This window comes from Daucus carota, chromosome 1 (genome assembly GCF_001625215.2).
Source record: "Daucus carota subsp. sativus chromosome 1, DH1 v3.0, whole genome shotgun sequence".
In the NCBI taxonomy this organism is placed as follows: Eukaryota; Viridiplantae; Streptophyta; class Magnoliopsida; order Apiales; family Apiaceae; genus Daucus; species Daucus carota.
Genome location: NC_030381.2, coordinates 37,070,562 through 37,090,950, shown reverse-complemented (window position 1 = coordinate 37,090,950; position 20,389 = coordinate 37,070,562). Strand labels below are relative to the sequence as shown.

General features: G+C 32.5%; 1 protein-coding gene across 8 annotated transcripts; it reads right to left on the bottom strand.

The window, feature by feature from the left end:
• Positions 1-5,544: 5,544 nt before the first annotated feature.
• On the bottom strand, positions 5,545-15,569 carry LOC108206529 (F-box/kelch-repeat protein At3g06240). 8 transcript variants are annotated; one of them, XM_064082285.1, is made up of 10 exons: positions 14,767-15,567; positions 14,339-14,403; positions 14,145-14,236; positions 11,341-12,307; positions 10,643-10,774; positions 9,162-9,251; positions 8,255-8,397; positions 6,161-6,326; positions 5,946-6,023; positions 5,545-5,834 (listed from the first exon to the last, which is right to left on the bottom strand). In XM_064082285.1, exons 3-5 carry the CDS (start codon positions 14,175-14,177, stop codon positions 10,656-10,658), a joined length of 1,119 nt encoding a protein of 372 aa, XP_063938355.1. In that variant the 5' UTR covers positions 14,178-14,236; positions 14,339-14,403; positions 14,767-15,567; the 3' UTR covers positions 5,545-5,834; positions 5,946-6,023; positions 6,161-6,326; positions 8,255-8,397; positions 9,162-9,251; positions 10,643-10,655. The 8 variants fall into 8 exon arrangements, with proteins under 8 accessions (XP_063938355.1, XP_063938354.1, XP_063938350.1 ...); XM_064082284.1 differs by having other exon boundaries at positions 11,341-11,715; positions 12,145-14,236; positions 14,339-15,569; XM_064082280.1 differs by having other exon boundaries at positions 11,341-13,447; positions 14,339-15,567.
• Between the last annotated feature and the right edge of the window lie 4,820 nt (positions 15,570-20,389).

The following is a 20,389-nucleotide window of genomic DNA, read 5'->3' as shown; positions in this document are numbered from 1 at the left end:
AAAATTCAAGATTTGTCTCAAAATTTGCATCCCGGTTAAATGAGTACATTTGGTTAGAAGGGTGTTAACTTTGACACATTATTAAATGGAGATACCCTTATTTTTAAAACACTCCAATATTGACATTTCATGATATCAAGTGTTAATCTCATCACAAAAATATTCTAGTGATAGTGTGGAAAACATGTTATAAAAACAAATTGAATCCCTACTTTATGAATGCCGAACTTTAACACCCAGATTAGCACTCCTTGCCAAACTCAGTACCCAAAGACTCCTATAGAATATTGAAGAAGGTGCCAAGTAACCTCATGCCACATTAAGACCTCCCATTAGAAGTACTCTGGAAAGCTTGATTTTGGTTTTAGCAAATTGAACGAGTATATATGTCTATTCATAAATTTTTTGAATGTTTATACGTAATTTTAATTATTTTAATCATATAATAATAATATTGATTTTTAATTTTCTTAATAGAAATAAAATATAATATTTTATTCAGGAAAAAAAACAAATCAGCCAAAATACCTAATATTATGTGTCAATTCATTTTTGAGATTCTAGTTTAAGATAGAGATAAGATATACTGAAATTGAGTTTACAAGTGAAGTGAGGTTTCTGGTATACGGTAGCAAATGTTCAAAATTACTTGTCCACTACATCATTTGAAAATAATTTTATGCTGGAGCCAAAATTTGAGATCGTGGCGGCCCTGTTTTTAGATTGTATATTCCAGTTAATTCGGGATTCAGAGCAAGTTCAATAAATTACTATATCAGGTCGTAAACTCACATTTAGATAATTTGTCAAAAAAATGTACTCTAACATTATTTTAATGGTTATCTAAATTACTATCATAACCTTAAATCTTTTAGCCATTACCTATTTATAAGTAACTCCTAGCCATTACATATTCAATATTTATGAATAAAATAATCATCTCTCTTTCTTTCTTTGTCTTTTCCCTCCTTTTTCATTCTCTCTCTCAAATTTATTATTAAAATAATCTTAAGAGAACAAATATAGAGATTGCTATTGGAGTTGACACTATATTCGATTGGAATTTTAATGGATTGTTTTTAGTCTATGGATTTTAATAAATTGCATGTGATTTTGATTTTGTGTGGATTCTTGATAAAATGTCATAGAGTTGATAGGATTTAAGCAAAATGCTTCAAAATTCCATTGATTTTAATGAGATTTCAAAAAATTTATAATACACTGAAGAATGCCACAAAATCTATCATTTTATGAAATCCAAAAAAATCCATCAACATTTGAATACCATCAGATTTTAATAGATTTTAAACAATCCCAATTGAATACCATCAGATTTTAAAACATAATTTAAAATCCCAATTGAATACCACCAGATTTTGTAGCATAATTTAAAATCTCAATCGAATACCTCAGGATTTCAAACAATTCCAATCGAATACCCTCGGATTTTATTAATGCAAAAAATTACTTTAAAATTCCAATCCAATACACCCCTTTAAAACTCACTAGAATTTATTCTTTTATATTATTAATAATAATTAACGAGATAGGTAACCAGTTGGACTTGCTCTTAGACAGTTAAATGTTACTCCATCAGATGTCCTCACAAGTGATCACTGGCAAGTAGGGTAGAGCGGATGCGGGTTCGGTGCGGTTTTTGGATAAAACCGCAACCGGAACCGCATGCCCTCGGTTTTAGAAATCAAAAACCTCAACCGCAATCTCATCCTCGGTTTCGGTTTCGGTTCCAAAACCTCGGATTCGGTTTCTATCGGTTCGGTTTCGGTTATAAAACCGCATGAAAGAAAAAAAGAAAAATTATACATAAATAATTAAACTTAACTTAAAATTATGCATCCATCCGAAGTTTAAACATAGAAAACATAAAAATTCATAAGTCTACATAGGTATTAATACAAATTTAGTTCAGTCACGCTATTGCATGTTGCCTGCTAGGTAGAACATTCTGTGAACCAGCACTAGCACTAAATCAAGTTACAGGCAATAAACAAATCCAGAAGTCTTGCTAGTGTATTGTAAACCTCATCAAATGCTATTTAAAATGTGTATGTTTAGTCAGGAGACTCAGGATGGAGTTGAAGGAAGTCTCTTTCTGGAGTAAAGGACTAGCAGAGAAATAAAATAAAAAGCATTAGGATCACTAGCAAAGAGAGAGAATTTACGTGCAAAAAAAGAAGCAACTAAAAAATAAAATAGCAAACAAGAAGAAACAGAAGCAGGCAAGCAGCATATCAAGAGCCCAAACTACTAGCACAGACCCAAGTCCTATTTATCCCAGAAACTCTAGATTTCTAGTAGATATATATATAAGTTTGTATTTTTAAAATATAAATAATACTATAAATATTATAAATATAAAATATTATATAAATATTATAATTATTTTAAAAATCGGATCGGTTCGGTTTTTTTCGGATCGGTTCCTAGCTATAACCGGAACCGCATAATCGGTTTCGGGTTCGGTTTTAAAATTTTCGGTTTCGGGTTCGGTTCGGTTTTATACGGTTCGGATTCTAGCGGTTTTTGACGGTTTCGGTTTCGGTTTCGGATTTATTCGGTTTTTTGCTCACCCCTACTGGCAAGTGTGTCACTGTGTGCAAAGAAAAGAATACAATCACACATTAGATGAAACTTATAGGCGCATGGGGTTACTTGGGGATGGGAAAATGGCAAAATGCTATTCTTCTCCCAGAATCCCGAACCGAATATCAACTTTCGAATCCATCCCGATTCCAGAGAGGAATATTTTGCCCCGCGATCCCTGCTTTAACCAGTGTTCTAAAAATCTCCGATTTAACCGATAAATCCCCGATTAATCCTCTGCAAGGTCGGCCATCGATCCGATTTTTGAAATCCGATTAATCCTTATATATATATTCAATAATCGAAGTATATGTGATAAATTATTAAAATTAAAATACTATATTACTTTAAATATGAATAATTATAGAGTTTATGAATATAGTAAATATATTAGTTACTAAATAGCTAATATAATAATAACTAAATATTAAATAATATTTTAATATTAAAAGAAACCCGATTTTAACTCCGATTAATCCTTCCGATTAATCCCCGATTTCCGATTAATCCTTAAATCGGTAGCTCGACCGATTAGGTCCGATTCCCGATTTCTGTAACACTGGCTTTAACACGAATCCCCGCGAACATTCAAGAAATTTATCTTCTTTTCAAAAGTATTATAATAATATATGTTAAATAATATAACTTTTAATTATAACTATATTTGTAAATCATGAATCATGATGTATAATATTCTTCTGTTTTTATATAATATTTTAAGCACCAATTCAAACTAACACGTATTAATAATAATAGTAAAAGATAAAATTAGATTATTATAATTAATTTGTATTATACATGAAACACTTTAATCAACAAAATGATGGGAATCATTTAAATTTACATATATAAAATATTTATCACTAATATTTTATAAAATATTAATATATAAATATTATATTTATCATAAAAATCGAAAAAATTTCGAAACAGACCGATACTAATCCCAAAATCCACCCCAATCCCAAATTTATTATAAAACCTTCCATGATCCCCATCTCGTATTCAAAAAAATTCCCGCTTTCCTGTCAATCACCCAAGTAGCTAAACCTCGATGGAAATTCAAACAATGTTGTATGATTGTTGTAGTGAAATGGCAGCAACAAGTTATTTGTGTTAATAATTAAGCCTGTCCTCGGAAACAAATCCAGATTTTAATCCAAATCCAAATTATAATACAACAACTATGGGGGTTGTTTGGCTAAATTTAAAAGAAGTGATTTATTTTCAAAAGAATATAAATTGATAATAGATAAACTTGCTTAGAAATTTAAATACAAAATACTAAACACAGATAATTTAAATAAAAATAATGTAACAATTAAGGATCATTTTTTATTGTGTAAAACTAACAAAATTACGGATATATATACTTAAGTTTTATTGTATATAATTAGATAAAAATGGTAAAAAAATCATTCATAGAAAATTAAATTTATTCTCATCAAGATCAATTCAGATTTAACTTCAGGTTTTGAATCGTAAAACGAGCAATATTATTGTCTTTAATATAAAAAAACTTGAAAAATACAAGCGCACACTTTAATATTGCATATGAAATAAGTTTTGATAAATGAAGTATTAAACTTTAATCAAGTAAATGCATTCTACGAATAAAATTATATTAATTTCACATTAAATATGACTTATAAATTAAATAAATCCAGCACGCCTAGGAGATACACAGATAATGAAGGCTCATTAAAGAAGAGCACAACTGCTGTGTTTTTCTGTTAGTTAGTGAGGTGGTGTTTTGGAAGGTGAGAAGAGAATAAAAAAAGCATGGATTCCTGACTTCTGTTTTTTCTCTTCCGGAGTCAACTTTAAGCGCTAGACTTTTTTTCCCAAAGGCAAGCCCAGCTTCTCTTTCGGGCTTCCGCTCAAATGAAGCCCTTGCTTCTTAACCCCAAACAGGCACATGTATTGCCTTGTCCTAATATCCTGTGCGGGCCCTAATCCTCCTAACAAAGAACTTTCTTTGCAAAAGCGATATACTAATATCGGTAACAAACATTAACTCGCACGGCATAAAACTAGAATCGATAACCAAGCAAAACCAAACCACAGCCGCAAAACGTTGAAAGTGCAACTGCGAGGTTGAGAAAACAAAGTCAATACACTATCAAGAGTCTAAGACAAAACAAAAAAGTGACAAAATCCAGATATGATTAATGAATTTGAACCAAAATCCCTCATTTGTTATTTATATGCAAAACTATGGATTGATCGAATTTATCACCGAGTGATGACCTATGCAAGTCTCTAGTAGCATAAGCATTCAAATCCAGTTCTTCATCTGCATCTTATCTTCATTATTTACGGATATTTATACTAATTTGTGCAAAGGCAGTGCTCCATTGGAAACCCCAAATGAGGAATTATACAGTTCAAAATTGGATCCCCATATATGGAGACATACAGTACATCCCGCATCGCATATTACATGTAAACCCGGCTGTTTTTCAGATATAATAAAGATAAAGAAGCAAGTAAAAGGAATATGAGGATGGGGATAGGGAATGGGATGGAAATCGTTCTCTTTTAGAGCATTCCCAATGGGATCCCCATCTTCAAATATTTGAGGAAATATCTAACTTTTTACTAAAATCCATCTTCCATCCGGAGCCTCAAAATGGGGTATAGGGTTAGGGACTACAATCAAGCCCCCAGATATGCGGTTACACTGTATATCCCCATTTCACCTCCAACCTGAACATGCACACACAGCTCCACCAGTACTTTACTCTTTTTTATCTAAAACTTTTCAAATTCTGACAAAGAAAGAGAAACAAACTAATAAAAAATGAAAATAAAGATGAAGATGGGGAAGGGAATGCAGGAACTTTTGAACAGAAAACTAAATTCTAAAAATTATTTTAGAGACTTACTATATTTAGTATGATTTTGGGGTTGGGAATGGGGCTCCCAATGAGAGTCCTCTAAGAGCTAATAATTTTAGGGAAATTTTTGAGGACTTGCTGTTTTTAGTAAATATATAGGGATATGGATTGGGTTCCCGACGTGAATGCTCACATACACTAAAGATAAACAACAGACGGCTGAAGAGTGAGGACTGCTAACATTCTACAGAAAATTACAATTTCGTATGGTGCTCAGGATCAAAGTAAATAAAATTGTGAATATATATAGTTTCTGATAAAGTGATATTCCTTTGACAAGCCGACAAGGGACCTTCAATCACCGATTTGTTGAATGGTAGCACCACCATCCTACACAAAATTTTTATGCCAGAGTCAAACACAATGGTGACATGAATAGCAATTTCCCTAATGTGAACCTCTAGGGTTAGTAATATACAATAATGGTAAAGTTCTTCTTACCTTCTGACTTGCATCCCCAACCTTTCGCAGTGTCACATGCTCCTCACATCTCATCGCCCCAACTCCAGCAAATTCCACCTGAAAAGGATGTCAAGAATCTACCCATTAGCAACATCCATGACCATTCCTAGTAAGCGGATAAGGGCTTCTCAGGAATGGGACTTGATCAAATATAAACAACTCAATAATTATAAACTATAGACATTTTGATGTACCTGGATACCCTTGCTTTCAAAGAACTGCTTGAAATCTGGCATTTTAATATCGTCAATGAGAACTGATTTATGTGGAGGTGCAGGGGTTGAAAGAGGAAGCAAAGACAACATATCATTTTCTGTTTTTCCCACTTCAGCTACCCAGGGCTATGTCGTAATCCCCAAGCTATCATTTGGAAATATTTGGTACAGTAAGCATTCTATTCTTTGAGCATTTTGAAAACAACTCTTTCATCTGTTTAAATTTTTATGCATGTTTATATAGTAACAATCTAATCTAGATACTGAACTGAACCATGTACAACCAATTTTTTAGGGGCATACTGGCATCTATAATTGCAGTGATAAATTTGAATTTGCACGTCCTAATAAAATCTTAGGTTTGTACTTCAAAAAACCCCATACAAGCATAAAACTGGCGCTCAATGCATGAGTGATGAGTTGTAACAATTAATTTAGAAGTGCACCATATTCCATAATCCTTATATAACGCATACACAAAACTAGATATCCCACAGAAAATAGTAAGAAGACATGCCTAGCAGTAAAAAAGAAATAATAAAATAATAATAATAATAACAAAGATAGTAATTATCTACGAGAATCCCACTCCACTCATAGCAGCATGATTAAAAAAGATATGACTCCATTCTCGACACCCAGCTCGAGGTTTCCAACTATTATCACTTTGCAATATACTCGGCAATTTGAAAACTTGCCATAACTATGAACCAAAAATCGAAATCCCAGTCGCTGTCCTTATGTTTAAAACAGTTCATTCCAACTATTTATTAATAAAACCATGTACAAATGTTTTTGCACATACATGCAAGCACAGCTTTGACTAACCAAATTTAAACAACCAATCAACCATATAAAATGAGAGAAAAAGAAAATTTCCAATGATTCAATTAGGTATTTAAAATTATTTATGATAAATTCAGATACAAGATTGAGAGCAAGCACAGGTCAAACTTGAAGGCTGATATATACAATGAAATCCACTAGTCAAAATGCAGATGGGAGCGTTACAATGTTACAATAACTTGTCCTGACCAAAACTAAGAAAACAATAACAGGAATGACCTACGCCCTACTGTTCATCTGCAAGATCTAAGTTGCCATTACTATATTGGCGAATCTTACATCGTCCCAAATGTTAATTGTTTGGACAGAGTACCAAAATTCGTAAGTTCACTTAATTAGCATATTATGTTGTGGTTGGTTGGGGTGAATGAATTTAAAAGTAAGGGTATAGATTTGAACTATATTATCGACACTTGTTCAAAACTTTCCTTCCTTCCTAATTCATTCTCTTAAACCATTAATTAGATGTCACCCCCCAACTCGAGAAGGAATGATCCATTCTCTCCTATTTCCACTCTTTTCTCAAATCGCACCACAATAACTTTGCACTAATTTTTTATTTTCTTTTGTTTTTACTCATTCTATTCCACCATTCCATTCTCCCCAACCAAAAAAACGAACTTATGTTCTACTTTAATGTTTTCTTTTGTTTTTACTCATTCCGTTCTCCCTTAAACGAACACAACAAGACCATCTCCAACCCAACTCTAAAAATCACACCATTTTGGTGTGACACCAAAAATTACACCGAATTTTGTGTAATTTTTAGATTTTTTTAATTTCAATTCTATCCTTCTCTTCTTTCACAAAAACAATGCATTAATTCCTTCTATGTCCCAATTAATTTTTCATCCTTTTTTTTGTGTTTACTAATTTAATACACTCTTATCAGCCTTTTTTAAAAATAATTCATTCACGTGATAATGCATAGTAATTTAAACTCTTATCAGACTTTTTTAAAAATTATTCATTCACATGAATGAATTATTATTAAAAAAGGTTGATAAGAGTTTAAATTGTATAAAATCAGTAAAGCCAGAATTATATAATAAAGAAAATGGTAAAATAATGAAATATTAATTGTGACATCCAATTTAACCAACCATTTTTAGCCAACACCCTTATGAATTCTCTTATGGAACAAAAAGAAAAAGAATATGGTGTTAAATTAGAAGTTATGCCCCTGATTCTGAGATAAATCTTACAATACCGAATGTAAAAATTGACCTGCATGGCTGCTTTAGCGTTAGGAAAGCACTTGACTGCTACGCAGTTGTACACTTGTACTTCATTCAAGAAAATAGCTCTAGATCTCATAGGTCGATACAAACTATCCACGTCTTGTTATTAGCATTGCCAGTCTCTTCTTCCTGATTTAAGAATACATAAAAGATAGCTCTCTTTAATGTCGGAATAAATAATCATTAGAATTTTTTTTATTTTCTCACGAAGTCTTGAAGTTGATAAATGGAAAAAAAACATTTAAATGATAGAGCAAATTCATGGATATAAACATCTAGAACACATGATTTTTTAATATGAAGATAAATATAAATTATGAGCAGTTATATTGAAAAGTTTTATGTCAAGAAATGTCCACTTAAATCTCAAATAAATAACTGAATCTCTCCAAATGTCCAAACGTTCAGGTCCAGTTTGGGTTATGGCTTGATGTTAATTTCAAGTCGGGATTTAGATTTTACCATATATAAGTCGATCAATATTCATTTATTATTAAATGTCCAAAAATGTAATGTGTACATCAACAATAAATTTTTAAGACTCAATTTCTTATTAAAAATCGAAATTCATGCCTAAATTTAGTAGATAACGGAAGTGATTACATCTTAGAGTAGAGATTGGAGAGGAGATCAGTGTGGCAACAATGGTATGACAGCATCATTAACCTTCCTAAACAAAAAAAAAAAAGTTCTGCTCCAACCATAGTAGCTAAATCAAGTTAACTATTTGATTACTTTATTTTCAAAATTTTATATAGATCCGACTCATTTGGTTTTACTAAATTTCACATTGATGACTAGTACTCCTCGGTTTCGGTCAGTAAAAAAAATTTTGTTGCTAAATTTCATTCAGGCATTTCATCAAACACAACAAACAAGATTAATTAACTAACCTGGCTTGTGAAGAATCTTTCATATCTATTCATCCAGACTTGTATCAATACGACAGCCTTCACTATCCACCGGGCTTTAGTACTTCATAGCTGCCATTCCGGAAAGATAACAATAATTAGGAGACTGATAGTTGAGGAAAGAGATGTGCAAATATGGCAGGTTGGGGAACAGGTGTAGCAGAAGGAAAAAAAACCCGGTAAAAGAAAGAATGAGAGTAACTAGATATTGAGGATATATCAAACAATGTAACACACTGAAAGCAAACAGATAAATTAAGTCAAAGTTCAGAGGGCACACATGTACATAAATAGCAAATTAAATTAGAGAACTTAGGTGAGAAAGTTAGTTAGGAATTATTACTCTCATTCTTTCTTTTCCACTAGCTAGATCATGTGTATAACTGGACAATACAATGTACAGAAGCAAGTAGTCAATACAATTTTCTTTTCCAGTTTGTTCTTATCTTCATCTCTTTATATGGTATGAGAGCCTGCAACACGGTTCCGCCATTGTTGCTCGCTATGAAGCTATCGCAAGCACAGGGAAGGAAAGGGGAGGGCATGGATTGACCATGGTCCCCCCAAAACCTCCCCTAAGAACTTAAATTGATTCTATTTAGAGTATAAAAATTGATTATATAGTCATTCTGTCCCCCCAAAAAATCTCCCAAAAAGCTTGTATTTATTCAATTTTGAGTATAGGAATTGACCAGAGAGTTCATTTGGTCCCCACTCCCCTCAAACTAATAAATCTTGATGGTCCCTTCAAATATATATAAGAATCTCATGTAAATTTGGATTTTGTACATACAAATTCATAAACTTGTCAATAAAATCTAGATTGTCGGAATGTATTTTTTGCATAAATAAATTTCGCCCCTCCATATTTTTTTTTTCTGGTTCCGTCCCTGCGCAAGCATCAAATTCTCATTTTTTCAGTTCAATAAGATCGATTGCTATCGCAATTGATAACTTCATCTCAACTTTACAGATTCACTTCGAATCAGTGAAATTATTATTTGTAATATTGATCTTCTGGAGTATTTTCTTCCACCACTGGGACAGCTGACACAACATTCATCCCGTACAGCTTTGCTAGACTCGATGTTACATTCCACCATCAAACTAAGATGTCGGTCACTGAATGGAACATGCGCAACACAGATACAGGTATATTAGAAAATTAATATGTAAGGATCTTAAATATTAAGATTCCGGTACATCATACAATCTCTTCGATTATTAAGGTTTGCAATTTGCCTCGCTCAGAGTCACAACCTATATTACTTGTAAAGTGACTCATAAGTCAGAGTATCTACCTGTATTTCATATATGCCATTGCGGAAATATAACAATAACTAGGAGACTGATAGTTGAGGAAAAGGATGTGCAAGATATAGCACGTTGGGGAACGGGTGTAGAAGAAGAGAAAAGGGGTAAAGATTGAATTAATAAAATATAGAGATAGGGAGAGAAGTTACCTCGCCACATTTTTTAAATTTTTGGAGAGCCGGCTACAAGTCTTGGAAGATGATCCTCGCTATTAAATGATTTCCTAAAGAAGTTATAAGAAGTAAACTGTACAACGCCGCTGTCACTTCTTTCCGGACACTCTTCATATCCAACAATAAAACAAGGATTACTACATTTGCACACATATTCCATGAAAATTAAAAATTAGCTTCAACTGATAGGTTCAAGCCAGCAACCACAAAGACAGCAGGAACTGCATTTTTGAAATCACCAAATTGCAAAAGGAAGAAATTGACCAATCACAAGATAGAATTGCACGTCCAATTTGCTTTGTTTAATTCCAATAGTAGCTAAATTTATTTTTTGCTACCTCCATTAGAAACATAACCAGACAATTATTTTACTAAATGTCATCACCAACGTTACAAAAATTTGTGATTTTAGTCATTCAGTTAAGTTTTATAAGAACAGTAGCAATATAAGTATTGATAGAAGGTACTATTAAGCGTCAGATAGTTTGACAATGGAAAGATCACAGATAAAATTGGAGTAAAAAGATATTAAATCAAAACAAAAGTTTGACAACTTTAATATATAGTAAAAGTTTAACAATGTCAATGCACATGATTTTGTGATAGTAAATTTGATTGAGAAAATTGAAGGCTACAGAAATAAAATAATTGTGACAATTATTCTCATTACTCACTAGCAGAATCATCACTGCATTCCCCATTATCAGCTTCAGAGCTTTCCTCAATATCGTCTTCGTAGCTCTCCACATTATCATCTTCGGAATCAGTAATGCTCTCCTCAGGATCATATTCGGAATCTTCACTGCTTTCCTTATCATCTTCAGAGGCAACATTGCTTTCCTCGGTATCAACTTCCAGATACACTTCGCTTTCACAATTACCAGCTTCCAGATCCACTTCTCTTTCATAATTACCAGCTTCCAGATCCACTTCGCTATCATAATTACAATCTTCCAGATCCACTTCGCTATCATAATTACAATCTTCCAGATCCACTTCACTTTCATAATTATCTTCTTTATCAGCAGGCCAGTTGACTGGTATAGATCCTGCAAATGAAAGCAGGCTCTCCGAATACTTGAAAGCGTCTTCTTCAAAATAACTAAACTCTCTAGGATATTTATATCTGCTCAAATTCATGTCTAAATTGTACAGGAAGCACTTTCCCATATAAAGGAATAATAAGTCAATGCTGTTATAAAGGCCCTGGAAATAGTAAAAGTCTTCATCAAGACCAATATTAAGCTTTAGAGTCCATGATGCCTGGACTCCACCACCACGAAGGCATGCCTCGTCATCTAATGTCCACAAGTTCATCCTATGCGGTTTAGAAAACGTAGAGGTAATAAAAGCAACAGAATCCTTGAAGACAACGACACGAGCATCATATAAGAAACGATGACCACCACCACTAATGTTGACAGGAAGCTTAATATCACAAACAAACACCTCCTTGTTTAGATCAAAAGCTATCATACCATTATTTCCAGTCGTAAGCAAAAATCCGTGGAGGCATATCTGTAAACTTCTGCTGTAGGGTACATCAGTCAAGTTAGAATCAATATTTCTCCAAGCATCCTTGTTTGTAGAATAGACCTCGGGCAAAATGGCACTCGAAATATCTCTAGCAACTCTAACAACCTTAAAATCAAAATCAATGGGATCAAATCCAAAGCCTAAAGCAACTTCTGTCTTGTCATCAGCATGTATAGTATGCGGACGAATAAGTTTAGATTGTTTAATCGCGGGATTCCAAAGGTATATATTACTTGGAAGATTAGCAGTAGGCACAAAGAATTTATTGAAATCATCAGAGTCATCAACACAAACACAAGCAATCCCGCAAACAAAACCAACGAGAAGAGAGGGAGGATCGATGGGATACTCACCTTGAGGGTAAGGAAATTTAAGATTTGTCGTAGTATAACCAATACCGAGGTTAAAGAGTTTGAATGAGCCGTCTGCTTCTTTATATTCAAGACGATCCCAATGTCTATGGTAGTGAACTATGAGATTATTTTCATCCTCATCATCTACAGCACAGCTTGTGATTGCACGTTGAAGATGAGATTTGATAAAATTAGGGCTTGAAATGAGAGCGTACCATGATTTAGACACGGATTTGCAACGAAGCAAGGGCTTCACACGAAGCCTCGAAAGCACCTCAATTAACAAGTCCACTTCTGTCAACCTTTCGCCCTTGTCGGCTCTCGTCCCCATTTCTCGATTTCAAATTAAGGGCTTCTAATCTATGATGGATTCGGTTTTGCAAATGTGGTTAAATAGTTATAGTCCCAACATTTAGATATTTCGATATCAAATCCAAATTAGTTCGAATACCAAAACTGTAATAATTTTAATTAGAAATAAAATTAAAAATAAACTGAAATCATATTATTGTCAAAATAATTGTTTTTAATTTTTTTTTTTATGTGATAGAAATACACTTCGAATAATAAATATGAAATAATGTCAATGTCAATAGTGATGAGATCGGTACCTCAAGGATACGATATAAAAATATTAATTATTAATCAATCGGTTAATTAAACATGCTTAACAGAATCTAGAGAAATATATCAATGATAATAACCATTAATATACTAGAGCATTTTCAACCTTATAAAGCCCTTAGCTAAATATCTAGGTGGCAATTGGAATGCCAAAAATAAAATTTATAGAGAATGTGTATAAATTTCACCACTCCAATTGTACAAAACCCTTGTCTATAATTATAGCCAACCTCTTGATATTGGCTATATTAGGCCAACCTCTAGATACCTGTAACAAGATTCCACATATCTATTACCATTTTAAAATAATATATTCTATTTATAACAACTTGAAATAATAATAACATACCATTTTTGGAATATAATCAGCCAACATAGCCAATACCATCAAAGTAAAATACCTTACTGGTTCGACTAATTTTACATAATGTCTTACAAGTCCAATTTCGCCAACCATTTTTAGTCAACACCGTCGAAGATGCTCTTATGGAACAAAAAAAAATGGTGTTAAATTAGAAGTTATGCCCCTGATTATCAGATAAATCTTACAATACTGAATGTAAAAATTGACCAGCATGGCTGCTTTTGCATTAGGAGAAGCACTTGACTGCTACACAGTTGTACACTTTAGTATTTAATGGAAGTGGTTACAGCTTCAAGTGGAGATTGGAGAGAAGATCAGTGGCAACAAAGGTATGACATCATCGCTAACCTTCCTAAACAAAAGAAAAGGTTTTGCTCCAACCATAGTAGCTAAATCAAGTAACTATTTGATTACTTTATTTTCGAAGATATTATATAGATTTAACTCAGTTGGTTTTACCAAATTTCACATTGATGACAAATACTCAGTTTCAGCCAGAAGAATTCTTTTGTTGCTAAATTTCATTCAGGCATTTCATGGAACACAACAAACAAAAATATAGTAACTAACCTAGACATTCAACATATATGAGGATGTGTACCTGGCTTGCGAAGAATCTTTCATATCTATTCATACAGACTTGTATCAACACAACAGCCTTGATTATCCACCAGGCTTTAGTACTTCATATTGCTGCCATTCCGGAAAGATAACAATAATTAGGAGAACAGGTGTAGTAAAAACAAAAAGTAAAGATTAAAGTAACAAAATATAGAGATAGGGGAGAGAGGTTACCTCGCCAGATTTGTTGAGAATTTTTGGAGAGCCAACTACAAGTCCGGAAGATGATCCTCGCTATCCTGCTCTCAATTATAGCAACAACATGAGATTCTGAGCCCAGTTATGGTTGCTCTAATGCACCTTAATGCAAATTAGAATTTAGAAGTCTAGGGTTTTGCTAACAAGATTATTACAGTTTGTTGAGTTCTGGGCATTGAGCAATCTCTTTACAATTCTTAGTATGTTTACGAGTGGGTCGAGAAACAACTTTATATTTACGTACTTTTTTAATTTCTGAAAAATAAGATAAGTCAAACAGGTCAATTCTCGTGGATAACAATGACAAAGGAAATACAACGAGACTTAAGAAACTAAACTAATGTAGATTAGTAAAAAGCTGAAATAATACATCTCTCATCATCTTCGTAATCAGATTAGGTCACCTGATTAGTTCGGGTCCTGCAACAGAAAGCAAGCTCTCTGTATACTTCTCAGAATAAGAATTGACATTGACATTTTTGCCCACTTTCTTCTCAGAGTTGTATGAAAACCATAGACGTCCAAGTTCTTGAGGTTGTATCAAGAACTCAACAATGTTGAAAACACCTTCCCCAAGATCTAGTGGCACGCCTAAATCAACAATGAACTTCGTCGTCCATGATGCCTTACTTCCACCTCCACCACTAAGGCATGCCTCATCGTCTAATGTCCACAAGCTAAACTGATTATGCAATTGATCAAGGTTACAAACAGCAACAGAATTCTCCAAGTCAACAATAACAGCAATTTGAGAGCTGATAGGCAGCCCAATGTTACAAATAAAGGCCTCCTTGTGTAGATCAAAAGCCATCATACCTCTTCATAGGCATAAGGAGTATCCGTGGGATTATGCCTAATGATTTCCCAGGAATTCCTAATTGCAGAATAAATTTCAACAGGAACAGAGCACGATACAAGTCTAACAACCTTGAAATCATAATGTAAGCAATCAAAACCAAAGCCTAAAGCTTCTGTTAACGTGTCCGATGAGAGTTTCTTCGCCCGGGCTCGTAACTGGTTGAAGAGCTTTTAGCATTAGGGTTTTGGTTGAGTAATTCAAAGCTTTTAGGCTCGTTTGGTCGCTGTGTATTGGAAACCCATGTGACTCTTCTGCTTCCTTTTCGCATATTTCTCCTTTTCTTGATCACTTTGGCCCTTTGGGTACTTTTCTCTCCCCCGCCTTTTATTTGTTTTGCAAATATTTTAGGAATCGTGCTCTCCCCACCTTTTTATTTGTTTTCCAAATATTTTAAGAACCGTTTGATTTATAGGAATCAAGAATCCGCGATGAGTTTTGTTTATTTCCAATAAAATTTCAACTTTTAAGGTATAGATTTTTGATACAGTTTGGGTATAAGGAGGTATGAGAATTATTTTCGTTTTTGATTTCTTGATCTATTTAAATAATTAAATATTAGTTTTTGATACAAAATTAAATTGATGATACCTAAATATTATATAATAATAATAATTTATTAATATAAATTAATAACTTAGTTGTTAAAAATTGAATAGATTAGTTCCGGTACTCAACCAAACACAAACGCATGGTATTAGATTTAATACCTCAAGGCTAAAACTCATATCTCCTCAACCCAATTCCTCATTTCAACCTCGCATCGTTCCGCAAATCAAAAGATCCCTTACTTCTTAATTTATTTCTCATTTTTAATCTATTTCTTTCCTTTACTTTAAATAAGAAGGTTTTTTAAGCTTACTAAACACCCCACATATCTTGTCTTTGGTTAATCAACAATGCATATAACAAATTCAAGAATTTGAGCATAGATCTAAATCATAGATGAGGGTTATAATCAGATCCACCATCAAAAAGATTGAAACTTTAAGCATAATAATGTATTAAAACAATATAAAAGAACATATATATATATAATATAAAAGAGGAAATGAGGTGGATAAAGAGCAGGGAGAGGGGGTAAAAAGCATGGATTTTTATATGAAAATGGAGAGAGAAAGTGAACTTACTTGTGTGGGTAAACAATAGTTCTAAGGTTTTTGCCCCTCGTGGAGAAAGAATCCCCAAGAGTGGTGAATTGTGGTGAGAGAGGGAGAAAGGGAGAGAGAGAATGTATATGTATTTAATTGTGCATTTCAAACATTGAATTAGAGGTGTAATTCGATCCGAGCAAGCTGAGTTTGGAGTCGGTCGTAATTCAAGCCAAAGTTAATCGAACCGAGCTGAGCCGGCTCGTTTAACTAGTCGAGCCTAAATTCCCACCCGAACTCGACTCGTTTAATTTCACGGGTCGAGTCGAGCGCCGGTTTTAGCTAGTCGGGCAAGCCGGCTCGTTTAATATTACACTTAAAAACTTCTACCCGAACTCGGCTCGTTTAATTTCACGAGTGGAGCCGAGCCGAGCCGGCTCGTTTATTTAAATGAGCTGGAACCTTTGCCCGAGTTCGGCTCGTTTAGTTAAACGAGCCGAGTCGAGTCTAGTTAGATGAGTTCCAGTCGGGTGAGCTCGCGAGCCGCCCGACTCGAATTACAGCTCTACTTTGAATGAAGCAAAATACGAAAACAAACAATAACTAAGATCAGTAATCAACAAATAAAGCTAGTGTATTCAAAGTTTGTAGTAATGTTTGTTTGTTTTCGTATTTCAAATGATTATATAAACAAAATACTGGGTCCATAATATATTAGTCGAAATTTGAATAATATAAAATAAGAATAATATTTTTAATATCAAATATCTAAAATACTCTCCGCTGAGTAACAATAACGGTGATGGGAAGTGTTTAAAAAATTTAAATTGTGAAATTTTGAAGTTAAGAGATAAAAAGACTTAGCCATAAAATTATTATATGCAAAATACATTTAATAATTAATCAGGGGCGCAAAATCCATATAAGTCCCCAAAGAATTAACACGTGCTTTTTAATTAAGAAAAATCTTAATATATACTAGCCTTAAATCCGTGCAAAGCACGGACGGTTATATAATTTTAAATTTATTATATATAATTTAAATTTTAACATCATTTTATTAGTGTTTTAATATTAATGAATGTAATTTTATTAAATTATATTAACAGACTGGTTATATTCACTTTAGAATTGAGCTTTTGCAATATTTTTTTATATTTTCTATTATTAATATTTGATAAGGTTTTGTTTTAGAGTAGAAAACATTCACGTTTATTTATATAAATTTTTATATGACTTTTGGTTTGTCTTTATAAGTTATATATTTATTTATAAGTATTTTTGAATATTAATTTATGTTATTAATGGTAGTTTTAAATTGGGCTTTTTTTTATTAATAATCACGTTTTCAATCTTATTTTCAAAAATACTACCTTATCCAATCTTATTTTCAAAAATACTACCTTCTCTAAAATATTTTCAAATATACTGTAGTTGCATATGCAACCATATATGCAACTACAAATCCTGATTTCAAGTTTCAGATTTCAAATGTCATTTTCGACCTCATCGTTGGAATCGATATATATATATATATATATATCGATTCCAAATATGAGGTCGAAAATGACATTTGAAAACTGGAACTTGAAATCAGGAATTCAGTTGCATATATGGTTGCATATGGGTTGTATTCAGTTGATTCTATTGTAATCTAATGGTCCCGCCAGGGGCACCCATACATCAGTTGCAACTTACAGTTTTCCGTTGCATATGAGGTTGCATATGAGGTTGCACGCAACCTCATATGCAACCTCATATGCAACTAAATGCAACTGAAAACTGTAAGTTCTAACTGAAGTATGGGTGCCCCTGGCGGGGCCATTAGATTGCAATAGAATCAACTGAATGCAACCTCATATGCAACTAAATGCAACCTCATATGCAACTAAATGCAACTGAAAACTGTAAGTTCCAACTGAAGTATGGGTGCCCCTGGCGGGGCCATTAGATTGCAATAGAATCAACTGAATGCAACCTCATATGCAACTAAATGCAACCTCATATGCAACTAAATGCAACTGAAAACTGTAAGTTCCAACTGAAGTATGGGTGCCCCTGGCGGGGCCATTAGATTGCAATAGAATCAACTGAATGCAACCTCATATGCAACTAAATGCAACCTCATATGCAACTAAATGCAACTGAAAACTGTAAGTTGCAACAGATGTATGGTGTGCTCCTGGCGGGGCCATTAGATTGCAATAGAATCAACTGAATGCAACCATATGCAACTGAATACAACCATATGCAACTATATATGCAATTGAATTCCTGATTTCGAGTTCCAATTTTCAAATGTCATTTTCGACCTCATCTTTGGAGTCGATATATATTTCGAGGTCGAAAATGACATTTGAAAATTGGAAATATATATATATATCGACTCCAAAGATGAGGTCGAAAATGACATTTGAAAATTGGAACTCGAAATCAGGAATTCAATTGCATATATAGTTGCATATGCAACCACCGTATTTTTGGAAAATATTTTCAAAAAGGTAGTATTTTTGAAAATATTTTAGAGATTTGAAAATAAGATTGGATAAGGTAGTATTTTTGAAAATAAGATTGAAAAAACAATATACAAGATAATTCCCCTTTTAAATTCTATATGTTATTGATATTAGTTTTATTTCCTTTTTTTTTAACTAATTATAAATTATATTTAAAAAAAATAATGAACTTTTTATGTTATAACCTTGAACCCGTGTGAGGCACGGGGGAGTATATAGTTTTTTCCTTTTTTTAACTAATTATAAAATTTATTTTTTTCATTTTTTATGTTTATAAAAAATATATTATTATTTTGGAGTAGAAGACATATTAACAAATGTATTTATAAGTTATGCATCTATTAATAATTATTATATAATAGTAATATATATTAATGATAGTAAGTTTACTTTTTTTATTCTTTAACTAATTATAAATTATATTTAAAAGAATAATGGTGGAGTTTTTATCCAGTAGTATATTAAACTGTTTAGAGATGTAAGACTTAGAACTGTCTAGAGATGTAAGACTATGATAACTCTACGTGTAGCAGACTTTTAGTTATAAAGTGAATCACCAAACCAACACGACCAAACCAAAATTTTGTACTGAGTACAAATTATACCTTACTAGCCTTTAACCCGTGCGAAGCACGGGCGGTATATAGTTCGTAATTTATTATTTATAATTTAAATTTTAACATCATTTTATTAGTATTTTAGTATTAATGGATTGAATTTTAATTAAATTATATTATTCAACTGACTATATTTTCTACCGATTACTTGAAAATGGACAAATCCTATTAAATAAATATATGTATATATATATATATGTGTGTGTGTGTCAGGATTTTAATACATTTAATCCGAATTTAGTACACATAGATTTAAAAATAAAAAAAATCAGAAAATTCAATTTTTTTCCAAACATAGCCGATCGTGTAATACCTTTGAAAGATTAATCTAATCAATCGAATTTCAACCTAATTTTGTAATCTTGGTTTTTTTTTGACAACAATAACTTTTAAGATTAGAGTTAGAAAGGGTTATGTAATGGTTCGTGTTTATATTGAAATAGGACACGCTAAAGTTAAAAATAGTTATATGAAGGTTATTGTTAAAAAAAGATATTCAAAATTGTATATTTATAATTTTATTTATAACATCGTTATAATTGTTTTAATGAAATATTATATGATAATGAATCGTTATGAGTGTTTTTAGTATTTGAAACTGTTTAACAATATAATACTAATAGACTCCACATTTGTAGACTTGTAGTACCCAAAGGAGAGTACCAAACCAAAAAAATAATAGACTCCACATTTGTAGACTTGTAGTACCAAAAGGAGAGTACCAAACCAAAAAATAAAACTAAAACCTTGGACTATAAATTATACCTATGTTGGCTTATTATAGTACTTGAGGTACCCAAAGGAAAGTATCAAACCAAAAAATAATAGACTCCACATTTGTAGACTTGTAGTACCAAACCAAACAATATAACTAAAATCTTGGAGTACAAATTATACCTATATTGGCTTATTATAGTATAGTATTAGATATATATTGGGTTTATAGC